We start from the raw sequence: 12,039 nt of genomic DNA, 5'->3' as shown, positions 1-12,039 counted from the left end.
CCTAGAGCTGCTGCTGGCGACGCTTGGTCGACCATCGAACCAGCAGCGCGGCAACGTGACGCTGGACTTGTCTCTGAGGCTGGCAGACCTGCTGCTCGGGATGGCACTCGCGCGTGTGGGCGAGCTCCGGCAGCAGGAGGTGGAGGCATGGACTGCGGCAGCCGAGCAGGCCCGGAAGGTCGCTGCCTTGCCCGCGCCTGCGGTGGCGGCTGCTGTAGACGCTGCCGGTGGAAGTGTGGCGATGGAGACGGAGCGACCATCGGCGGCAGCTGCACCTGCTGAGGGATCCACGCAACCCACGCAGCCGGCTGGCGGCGAGCCGGCAGCTTCAGGCGCGGCTGCGCCCGCTGGAACAGCAGCGTCAGGACTGAGTGGCGCAGCCGCTGCAGCAGAGCCACCGGCACCAATGCAGCTACCCGCTGAGACTCGCGCAGAGCTGGCGACACTGCCGTGCCGGCGGCGCGCTGACGAGCTGTGCGCGTCCATGGAGTCTCTTCCAGCATCGCTGGTGCGCCAGGTACCACTGCTGCTGGCGCGGCCGGGGCTGACTGATGCTGCTTACGTGCGCGTAGCGGGCGTGCTCCAGGGCCTGGCCTGTGCAGCACCGCAGGCGCACGCTGTGCCGCTCCTAGGCCAAACGACCACGGAGCTATGCCGTGTCGGCAGCAGTGTTACTGAGCTCCTGGTACGTGGTGCACAACACGGTGTTTCGGATGCTGACAGCGCCGTCATCACAGGCATGGCCACACAAGGCGGCCACGTGCTGCGCCTGCTACGAGCGCTGCAGGGCTTTCGTTCGCTGCCCGACCCGAAGATGCAGCAGCTACTGCTGCCGCCCAACACTGCCGCTGGCAGCGATGAGGATGCGGAAGCGGCGGCAGCGGCGGCGGGTCCTAGCTCGAGTACCTCCGCGCCACCCCCCAAGAACTACCGGGCTGAGGCAAGGGAGGCTTTCGCCGCGCTGCCGGGAGAGGTACGGAATGCGGTGGCGACTGCAGCCACACATCTGGAGCCCTTGTGGGCGGCGCTATCGTCCTGCATAACGGCTATTGAGGATTCAATGGCGCGGGGACCGGGAGCTGCGGCGCAAAGCGTTGGTGGTAGCAGTGCCGCTGCTGCCGCCGCGGGCGATGCAGGCCCGCCAGCCGGTGCCGAGGACCCATTACAGGCTGCTCAGGGCAGCAATGCCGTGGCCACTGCAGCAGCGGCGGCGGCGGCAGCTGCAGCGGCAGCGTCCGCCGGGACCTCTTCACGGTCCCTTCCGCCCGGGGCTGGGCAAGTGCTGCCGCTGGTGGAAGCCTTCTTTGTCATGTGCGCACTGCGCGATGCCATTCCAGCAGCCGTCAGCGGGGTAACTGGAGCTGGAACGACCGCCACTGGCGGTGCGGAGGCTACGGTTGGAGGACAAAGCCGCGACGCGGCGCAAGCACCACATTCGTTCGGGGACGTCAGCGGCGCCGCAGCTGCTTCAGCTCGCGGTGCCTCGCCGGGCCCGCCGCCAGTGCCTTTGCTACACAGTGGTAGCCGCGGCGCCAGTGGATCGCTACCACCTGTGGCGAACATTGTTTCAGGTGCTGCTGCCGCTGCAGCGGGCAGCGGCGGTACCGGCAGTGCATCCAACAGCGCCGGTATCACTGCCACGGCTCAGCAGCGGGAGGAGGAACGGGTGGCGCCATTCCTACGCTTTGCGGAGCGCCACCGTCGGCTGCTCAACGCCTACCTGCGCCGAGCGCCGACGTTGCTTGAAGGTTCGCTGTCGCCGCTGATGCTGGTGCCACGCCTGATCGATTTCGATAACAAGCGCGCCTGGTTCCGGAGTAAGGTTCGCGCGACGCCTGACAACGAGCGGCCGTATGGCTCCCTGCGGCTAGCGGTGCGCCGCGAGCACGTCTTTGAGGATAGCTTCTACCAGCTGCGTGGCAGGCCGGCGGAGGAAATGAAGCTCAAGCTGAATGTCACATTTCAGGTGAGGCCCCGGCGTTCATGTAATAACACGAGGTGCTTTCCTTAAATGTTATTGTTGTACAACCGGTGATTACTTAGGGTTTTCAACTTCGCTTGTTTGTTGAGTGTACAGGGCTGCGTCAAGCGTCACTTGCATAGTTACGTTGTTTTTATCTCCGTAACCGGTTGTGGCTGCTCGCGACCAAGGCATCCTGCCCAATATAATTGACGCTTACCTATCTGGGCTGTTCAGGGCGAGGAGGGCATCGATGCGGGTGGCGTAACTCGCGAGTGGTACCAGGTGATGGCCCGCGAAATGTTCAACCCCAACCTGGCGCTGTTCGTGGCAGTGCCGGATGGCGGCTCCACTTTCCAGCCCAACCCGAACAGCCACGTGCAGAACGACCGCGGTATTTCCCACCTGGACTACTTCCGCTTCGTGGGGCGCGTCGTGGGAAAGGTGAGGCAGGTGCATCCAGGAAGGCGAGGTCAAGTGCACGTAGCATTCGCTTCTTGCTCATGGCGAGCTTCAATATGGATAATGTTATAGTTTTTTGAGTCCCGTGGTTACCTAAAACCCCACACGTCTGAATGTCAATTACGGATAACCTCAGCGAGGGGCCTTCCACGGCATCTTTAGCTGGATGTGCATCCTGCGTGGCACACAGCCCTCAGTAACGCGGACGCCTAAGTCGCGTTTGAATTTTGTATCCGGCCAGTTAGTCTATTCTGTTCATCCTGTTTTCCTTGTGAGGCATGTGCTTTACCCGCCGTGAATGACCATCAGGCTTTGTACGACGGGCAGCTCATCGATGCATACTTTACCCGTTCCTTCTATAAGCACCTGCTTGGGTCGCCGCTGACGCACGTGGACCTCGAGGCCGTGGACCCTGAGTACTACAAGGTGTGTGCCTATCTCAACGAGGTTATAGGTAGAGGGCCATATCCCGGTGGTCTGGGGGACGAGGAGTGTTGTTCGCCCAACGGGCCTTAGATGCCGTGGAAGTCCATGTGTCGCCATGGCGTAATAAGCACCCAGCGTGGTCATTACTTTAGATGCCACAGCCTGTACGCAGCAGTCCTCTTTCACTCCTCGCGCCGAATAATGTGGTTGTCTTTAATCACGGTCTCTTTGGAAGGATCCACGGATAAATGCATTGGTATGACCTCTTGGCTGCCGACGATTGGTCTTGCCGCTAGCGGTCGTCATCCTTCCTTTCCCCGTTTGCCCCGCTTCGCACCCGTGTGGCCATTTGTGCAAACGCACGTCCGCAGGCGCTGGCGTGGATGCTGTCGAACGACATTACCGACGTTCTGGACCTGACCTTCACTGCCGAAACGGATTTCTTTGGGCGCAAAGAGACAGTGGAGCTGGTGCCAGGCGGCAAGGATATTCGCGTGACAGAGTCCAATAAACGCGAGTACGTCAACCTAGTGGCTCGCCACCGCATGACCACATCCATTACGGCCCAGATCAATGCCTTCCTGGAGGGCTTCTGGCAGCTGGTGCCACGCCACCTAATCGCCATATTCAATGACCACGAGCTGGAGTTGCTGATCAGGTGAGAGCCGTGTCGATGTTGCAATTAAGATAATGAAGGTGTTTCTGCACTTTGGGCGGCCATAGCATGGGCAGGATTGAAGTTTGAAGGTTCAGGTATTCGGTTTACTTCTGGCTAAATGGGCCCTTGTCACTTCTCACTTCTAGGCCGTGCGCCATTGGGTATTTTCGCTATATATTCCGACATGGACCTTACTTCTGTCCTTTGAAATGCCCACCTCCCTGCCGAATTGCAGTGGCCTGCCGGATATCGATGTAGACGACCTGCGTGCCAGCACAGAGTACAGCGGGTATAGCGCCACGTCTCCCGTGGTCCGCTGGTTCTGGGAGGCGGTCGGTGAGATGGACAAGCAGGAACGCGCCCAGCTGGTGCAATTTGTGACGGGCACATCGAAAGTTCCGCTGGAGGGCTTCAAGGCGCTGCAGGGCATCAGCGGGCCGCAGAAGTTCCAGATCCATAAGGCTTATGGCGATGGTAAGTGCAGTCTTGTCTTGTAAATGGGTAGCGTACGCTGTAGGCTTACTTTGTGGGCTAAGGGTTATTGAATGTTGCGACTATCTGAAAAAGGCGCAATATAGCAGATAGTAGCGTTCAAGTGCCCATGACTAGTCCGGGCTTTTGCCAATCTGCCAATCTGCCACACAGCAGCGTTTCATGGAGATTTAGTTGGGCGGTTGCCAGCGGTTGCCAGCAAGAATGCTACATTCAACCTAGTTTTAATGGATAATAATTGTGGCTTTCGTCTCTTCCGCAGGTTCAAGGCTGCCCTCGGCTCACACGTGCTTTAACCAGCTGGACCTGCCTGAGTACGAAAGCAAGGAGCAGCTGGTTGAGCGGCTCAAGGTGGCCGTACACGAGGGCAACGTGGGCTTTGGTTTCGGGTGATGTGTCCTGGCAAACATGGCTGGATGCCTGGGAGAGATACGCATGGATGTGCTGTGGATATGCATGCAAGGATGGAAGGATCAGCTTGTGTACAGTTCAAAAGGCATGTTCACCGGGCAGGAGCGCAGTGTTTGCCCTATACACTGTTGTTAGGTCACGTTGATCAAATTGTAGAACTATGGGACGTTTTGTTCCAATGTCTTTTCCAAGTAGCCCACAGCCTTCACCAAAAATATAGGATCAAGCCGTGTGGATGTAGGCATTGTGAAAATCGTGTGTTTACTATGTATCGTCGAGTCGCGGTAGCTAGTATCTTGCAGGCGACGGTGCGCTGCAAAGTGTGCTTAGTGTAGAAAGGAGTGATATAGCCCGTCTGCAGCGGATTTGTTTTCGACTTTTAGGACTGTGTTGAGTATAACTTCTTACAAGGTTGAGCGAAGGGCCGACTGGGACATCTAACCATGTAATCATGTTGAATTCTCATACGTCACGTAACCACTTACAACATATATGGCGTCAGTAGTGGCGGCAAATTAATAAGCCCACAATACAAAGGGCAGTAGCAGCCGTCAAGACACCAGATCACGAATCTGTATTAATCGTCGCCAAATCTTAAATTCGTTACTTCAGTTGGAAAAAGTCGAAGATGCGATCGTAGACGCTGATCACATACTGATGCGCCTAAGCAGACAAGTATGCAGACTAAAGAATATACACACGCGCATACGCAGTAATTGGATGGAAGTCATTTATCATTCGCCCCAAAAATTAATACTTGCAAGCACTTTAGGACACACCCTCGCGTCCCGGAGCAAAAACCTTTGCATGCCAAATCCTGCCACGGCTACCAGTACAAGTGCAGAGCACCACCTGCTGGCATGCTGAATTAAGCAACAATACTTTTGGGTATGACGTCACTGCACCCTCCTGGGCGCTAGAGACCCACTATATGCAAAAACAATGTGTCCCCTCCGATGTCTTGCTCTAAATGGAGTCTGGAATGCTACTCGAAGGGCTGCCTTGGTTCGCCGACCAGCTTGGCCGAGTCAGCACTGTGAAGGCAAACTTCATGGCCGCCGCTGGTCCTGGTGCAGAGGTGCCGCCCTGGACTGGTCCGCTCACGTCTGGCCGAGCAAGCCGCACACCGCCAATCTGCTGACAGGCCTGTTGAACCACAGCTTCCGCTGGCGGGCGGCCGAAGTTATCCACCAGGTAAAATGTGTGCTCACCAGCACTTCCCGCCAGTGCGCGCACCTTAGCACGAGTGATGCATAACCCAAACTTGCGCCATACTGCCGTCAGCGCCGGCAGGTCGGCTGCTGGCGCGCCTCCGGAGCCTCCGGACCCGCTACTTGGTGCCCCCTGGATATGCACTTTGGTGCCCTGCGGCTGCCGCCTCTGGATGGCACATTCGAGCATGTACTTGAGTTTGGCCGCCTTGCGCGGGTCCCAGTACGCGTCGCCATACCGGGGTCGCATGTAGAAAGTCTGCACTGCGATGCTGACTTTCGCACCGGCCTTGTCACGATCCAGCTCGCAGTCCACAGCGCCATGGTAGACGTCTGCAGTAATTGGGTCGAGGGAAACGGGACATGCAAAAGGGGGAGCAAGCATTGCAACAATCATGCCGATGCTCCCAAGTTCTGGCAGGTCTCACAAGCAAAGGCAAAGTACGTTATGAGCGCCTGTGGCGATCTGGCCCTCGGAGTGTGCGTGCTGATGCTATCACACGCAATCCACTGCCTGTGGAGGACCCACAGGGCCGCGGACACCGGCACGCACTGCTGCCGGTATGCCATGCAATCGTGACTGGCCTTCCGGAACTACATAATCCTTGCAGTAAGGTGATACTTGCTGGCGTCACCTCCTTGCAAGGATTATGTAGTTAAATACATGGTTGTGTCGCAAGAGCGAGGGTACAGGTACAGCAAGGGTACCGGCACACCCTATTCATCACGCTGAGATATAAACCACCTGACGTTTCATAATATCTGCTATGCATATTGACACACGGTAAGCGGGGGGAGCGTTATCTTCTCAGGCATCTGTGCCGCCCATCCTTGTGGCGCCTCGAGCTGTTGCACAATATTCCGGTGCTTCCGGTATTACACAGCAAATTACAGGACTTTTAAAGCTAGCAACTGCTGCCCGGCACGCAGCAACGCACCATAGTTCAGATCCGCAAGTGTGCAGACAGTGTCAAACAACAGCTTCTGCCGGTCCCGGCACCGTATGTTGACCATCCAGTAGTCCCGTTGTTTCGAGTGCTGAACAAAGACTTCAGGCTTTTGGGCGGACGAAGCCGGCGGCGCGACCGGTGGTGAGGGTGAAGGCGGTGCCGCCAGCGTCGCAGCTGGGGTCAACACATCTGTGGGCGATGTGGAGCGGTTCTCACACACCCCGCTGGCGCCATTTACACCAGCCAATGCCAAAGAGCCAGATCCAGAGCCCGTTGTTGTTGTGCCCGTGCAAGGAGCAGACCCGTTTGCTTTCCCGTTGTTCCCAGATGCGTCCGTCCCCGAAGCGGCCTCTGATGCGCTCGATATAGGCACGCCATTTGGCCCCGTGACGCCAGTCTGGGCATCCGCAGATGAAGTGGCGCAGCTTGCGCTTGCTCCACCATGCGTGCTGCCATCGGGACTCCCCACCTTTGGCGATCCCGTTGCAACAGCAACGTTGGCTGCAGCTGCGGCCGCGGCGACTGCTGAGCCCACTGAAACTGCACTCCCTTCCTTTGGGGACGGTGGTGCCCCAAGCGAGGCACCAGTGGATGCACCTCCTGAGCCAGGTGAGGGTAGTGATGGAAGCCACGTCGAGTAGAAGGGCTGTAGCGGTGGGGGATGGGGTCGGCCCCCGATATTGGCGGTGCGCTGAAAGCCTGAGGCAGCAGAAGCAGCAGCTCCTGCTGCTGCAGAGCCGGGCCCTGGGCCCGCGGCACCAGCTGCCCCGGGACCATGTGTGCCCGCCCAGCGCCGCTCCTGCAGTGCATGCAGCTCCGCGATATCCTGCTCATACCGTGCAGCTAGGCCGGTCTGGCGTCTCCACTGGGCCTCCTCCTCCCGCAGCAGCAACTGGTGGAGCCGTCGCTCGTAGTGGATGAGGCCCTTGGTGTTGGACACGTTAACGACAGATTCGGCGACGTCCCCTGGTGTGTGCATCATGTTAAGCAACAGCTGCCGGAGCCGCGCCAGCTTGATGTTGTCCTTGATTGGCAGCCCCGTAGAGCAGTCCAATACGCTAATAACGAAGGCACAGCGCAGGTTATGCGTCCAAACCGCCGCGCTCCGGACCTCGCAGCCGTTAATTTTAAGAAGCTCAATCACGTCTGCTAGGAGGCCTGGGGCGGCGGAGGGCAAGGGTTAACGCAGGGCCAGGTTGGTGCAGGTACGGTTGGGAAAGGAGGGCGACGGCTGAGATCCCGCCGGCTGCAAGGGTGGTTGCTTGCTGCTGTGGTGCTGCTCCTGAATGCCCGAAAATAAGAGAGACGGTCCGCGCACCACCGGCATTCCGTGAAGCCCTTCGTGCAGGCACACGCCAGCATCTGGTACCCAGCTCCCAGTCTTCTCCGCTACCATGGATGGACTGGGTGGATGGCAAATCAGGAGGAGCACGCACCAATGCGGTCGTTGCCTGCTAGTTCAAAGAGTGTCGAGCACTGGGAAGCCTCCTCAAACGCACTATCGACTCCACTTTCGTTATCAGACCCCGGGTCTGCATCAACGGATAGAACCTGTCACGTTGGGCACACGCAGAAGGGAGTGTGTGCATGTGCGTGTGTCTGTGGGGGTCGATTTGGACCTTAAGCAGAGCAAAGCATGCAAGGGACAGAGGGACTTGGAGGTGCAGACAAATATGATGCATAGAGGAGCTCTGTTTGGAACATACCCTTCGCCGTACAGACCCCTGAAAGTGCTCCCAACCTGACACGACATCAACCATGATGCATGTTCACGTGGTAAAGTACCTTTCGTATGGCTCGCAGCTTGCGTTCATTTGTGACCTTCTTTCCGGCATCAGTGACAGAAAATTCATCGACAAACCAGCCTCCATCTGAAGAGATGCGAGCTTTAATGACACACAACCCAAGCTCTGTGAGTAGCTGTACAACCTCAACCAAAGTCCCTGGCCGGTTCGCAGAGTCAAGAGTGATAAGAGTCCGGTCAGCATAAGTCTCGTTGTCAATATTGACCTGTAATACAGGGGAAACGCTATATTTGGTTCATCACCAAACCTCCATCCGATTTCGCTCCATCACATACTCACGTTTGGCGGGTGTACACGCAACTCCAACGTCTCGTACTCCAGAAGAACGCCGTTCGCAGTTACGGAAGAATGCTTGGCACCATTAGCTTGCTCTGCTTCACGATAGTCGCTAAATGCAAGAAGGCTAGGTGTTCGCGGTGGCTGCCCGCGAGATAGGAGTATCGCGTTCATTTTTTTAAAAAAACGCTGCAAAGGCACACACCTCCCATGTGAAGTCAGGTTACAAGCGGACGTATGAACGTCGGGAGATGGTTTTCGACAAGCACTCCTATTCCGTACGGAACCCCATCCCGTACCTTCTCCCGACGTTGCTTGCGGTGCGCACGTTGCCCAGGATGCCGTCAATCTGTTTATCTGTTATGTGGGTACATTTGATGGAAGCGGTCAAAACGTGGAGTATCTTAGAATTACCATCGGTAACTTTAAACTTTGCATCTCGTTGCGGTTGTGTGGCCGATTTTTCTGCAGAGTTATCGTTACTGCCTATGGACTAGTAAAACTGCGGCTAAATTTCCCTGGGCTGGAGGATACACAGAGCTGGCGTACGCGATTGTCACAGTGTTGGAATTGATGGAAGTATGCCCCAGGCATTGCGGTAAATAAGAAAGCATTATAAATACCTTGTATTCGGTTGATTGGCCTAGGCGATGGTTCCTGCGACAGGAACCCTGGCGATGACAGGCAGGAAGCGCAACCCTCTGTAGTAGGACAGTTCCGCTCATCGCCGCAGGGTGGTTCACTGGCAAGGTTTAGCGTGAAGTCCCCAAATACACATTTTTCCATGTTCTGGGCTGGCTGATCGACGTCGCGAAAATATTTACGCCTCGGCGGCAAGGGTGGATCCACCGGGACGTCAAGTGAGCCTATTTGGGGCCAAAAGCTTCATATAACCTGGGCATTGGGAAGGCATGCATTGATATGCATGTACGCATATGGGTATCCAAGTCTGAAACCCGGCGCGCAACTCTTTCGACTCGGGACATATTTCTGGCCCAGGCACATGTACGGAGTCACCCCTTTTCGCCTGTGATGCGTTCAGAAGTGATGCGAGGCGTGAAGTGAAACCACTTGGTGCGGGGCAAGAAGGGAAAGCCTTTTGTGCGGGGCAAGAAGGGAAAGCACTTGGTGCGGGGCAAGAAGGGAAAGCCTTTGGAGCGGGGAGGGGAGGGACAGCCCTACCCACGGAGCAAGAAGGGAAAGCCCAGGATGATGGAAGACGGCGGGAAAGGTCGTGTGATGCAGTGATGCCTGTGTCGGTGCTTGTGTCTGCGTCTGGGTGGGTAACCCATCGTACGACATGGAGGCCCCCCGGTCCGCCCCATGGGGGCTTCAGCGGGTTCAAATCCCACATTGATCGAGGTATGTGGTCTTTCCGGTATTCCATGTGTTCCAAAACCTTGACTGTCTGTGTATATGCGACAGGGCACGATTGAGCAGAATGCCTTCTGGGGCTACTCGAAGCCTACTGCAAAGCGACGGGTAAGGCCGCGAATGCCGCCAAGTGCGAGGTCCTTCACTTTTGGGGGCGCTACACGTGAGCGGAAGCGGCTTATGGGAGCTGAGTACCGGCTAGGTGGGGTGGGGTTGTGGTTGCTGACCGGGAACGAGACGGCACGGTATCTCGGGTTTCACTATGGCCCAGGAGTGCAGTTCTCAGCATGTACCAAGCAACTACTCACAGCAGGGAGGCGGGCCACGTTTGGGCTCAGCACCCTGTGTCGAGATAAGAAAATTACCACCCCCAAGCTATGTATGTATGTCGTTACAGGGTGGTGGTTAAGCTTCACCAGCGGCCCCCTTTCCCGAGGCAGTTCCCTGCTCTCCCCTACTAGAGGGGCAACCTAATCCGTTCACCCCATCCGACTTCAAAATGTATTCGTTGGGTTGGGTTCAGCAACTCACCACCAGCATCCAACCAAATTTAGCGGATCAGCGGCGCCTCAACTTAGTTCCTGGTCAGCTCGCAAGTTGATATTATCACGTCCTACACCGTCCATAAGATGGGGGGCCACATCCCATTTCAACGCTTCACAAACGCCCGAGAAGTCGGCAGGCGGATTTGAACCCGTACACATGTATGTCTCCCTGCAATACACTAGTTATACCGGTGTTTTCTTATGGAGTGCAAGTTTGGGGACCTGACTTCATAAATGTGAATTTTGAAGGTGCTATGACTAATCCCATGGTCCAGGAGCAGCGTGCATACATGCGATCTGCAGTTGGGGCGAGGAGCCCGACTACGGCTTCCCTATACCGCGAGCTGTCACAGAGGCCGCTCCAGTTCCATTGGACCAATCTTGTACTTAGGTTTTGGAACTCTGTGGTTAAGAGGCCGGGAACGCTGTGTCACCGGGCATTTGTCGCTGACCTGGAGTTGGCACTTGGGGGCGTCCCTGAGTGTTGGACAAGCAAGGTACTAGCCTTTTTTACTAGCTTAGGAGTGGAACCCCCCCCTAATACGCGCGGTAATGATCTTATAGCGTACTACGCCACCCTTAAATTGCCAGTTGAGAGCATTCTTAAGGTATTTGCCAAGCGGCTTGATGCACGGTGGGAGTGCCCGAATACCTTGGGTGAACCCCCGCGTTTTCCCCATAGGGATTACCGGAGCCAAGGCTTGTCGCTATATGAACTGGATGGGAGCGGCCCCGCCTAAGGGGTGCGCGTCTCGATTGGTTGGAGCACACTAAAGTGACCATGCCCCATCGTGACTACATCATGTCCTCATGCGTTTTCGGTTAGGCTGTTGGGAGTTAAGAGGTTACTAGGCCTAATGGGCGTGAGCGCACCGCGCGTACCTGCAGGCTTTGTGACTGTGGAGCGGTTGAAGATGAGTTGCATGTTTCGATGAATGTCCCGATTACAAGAGCATACGAGCTAAGGTGCTATAAGGTGATAAGTGATCGTAGAACTGACAATGTGATAAAGCTTCCCAGAAGCCTCCCACTCTGTAACATTACATTACATTACATTACAAGAGCATACGAGCTAAGTATGATGGTGACCTAGTCTGTAAGGGGCGCAGCATGCGCACCATTATGACTGAGGCGCCACCCCTGGCATTGGCCAGGTACCTCTCGGAAATTTGGCACGTCGCGCTGAGGCGCTTCACGAGGCGCGGACGAGGCAGGATGATGATGGCCTCCCTCGTCAATACCCGCATCAATACCAACATAACGTCCATGGCTCCCCCCCTCAGGCTTTTACGGACACACCCGCACGTGTGTGCGGAACTTGTAACTTGTAACTATGTGTCTGCTTCCATCTGCCTGCTATCTAGGGGCCAGGATCTATCAATATTATCCAACAGATGTACATACATGTACACATGTGTACATGTTCGTATAACGGCACCTGCTCTTGTGGCGGCAGCTCCTTGATGCGC

The 12,039-nt window shown here is 56.5% G+C and overlaps 2 protein-coding genes across 2 annotated transcripts; one reads left to right on the top strand and one right to left on the bottom strand.

Moving 5' to 3' along the window:
• The first annotated feature begins 1,675 nt into the window (after nt 1-1,675).
• On the top strand, nt 1,676-4,874 carry VOLCADRAFT_75266 (uncharacterized protein). Its single transcript, XM_002952083.1, has 6 exons — nt 1,676-1,966; nt 2,198-2,404; nt 2,732-2,848; nt 3,220-3,506; nt 3,742-3,980; nt 4,261-4,874. Exons 1-6 carry the CDS (start codon nt 1,766-1,768, stop codon nt 4,389-4,391), a joined length of 1,182 nt encoding a protein of 393 aa, XP_002952129.1. The 5' UTR covers nt 1,676-1,765; the 3' UTR covers nt 4,392-4,874.
• A 501-nt stretch (nt 4,875-5,375) lies between these two features.
• On the bottom strand, nt 5,376-8,841 carry VOLCADRAFT_121048 (uncharacterized protein; the record flags this gene model as incomplete). The annotated part of the gene is made up of 6 exons (XM_002952003.1): nt 8,655-8,841; nt 8,356-8,580; nt 8,007-8,121; nt 6,811-7,728; nt 6,559-6,759; nt 5,376-5,953 (listed from the first exon to the last, which is right to left on the bottom strand). The coding sequence occupies exons 1-6, from the start codon at nt 8,823-8,825 to the stop codon at nt 5,376-5,378; spliced, it is 2,208 nt and encodes a 735-aa protein (XP_002952049.1). The 5' UTR covers nt 8,826-8,841.
• Between the last annotated feature and the right edge of the window lie 3,198 nt (nt 8,842-12,039).

This window comes from Volvox carteri (assembly GCF_000143455.1).
Source record: "Volvox carteri f. nagariensis unplaced genomic scaffold VOLCAscaffold_27, whole genome shotgun sequence".
NCBI classification, from domain to species: Eukaryota; Viridiplantae; Chlorophyta; class Chlorophyceae; order Chlamydomonadales; family Volvocaceae; genus Volvox; species Volvox carteri.
The sequence above is the reverse complement of the archived record's forward strand: the minus strand, read 5'-3'. Positions and strand labels throughout refer to the sequence as shown.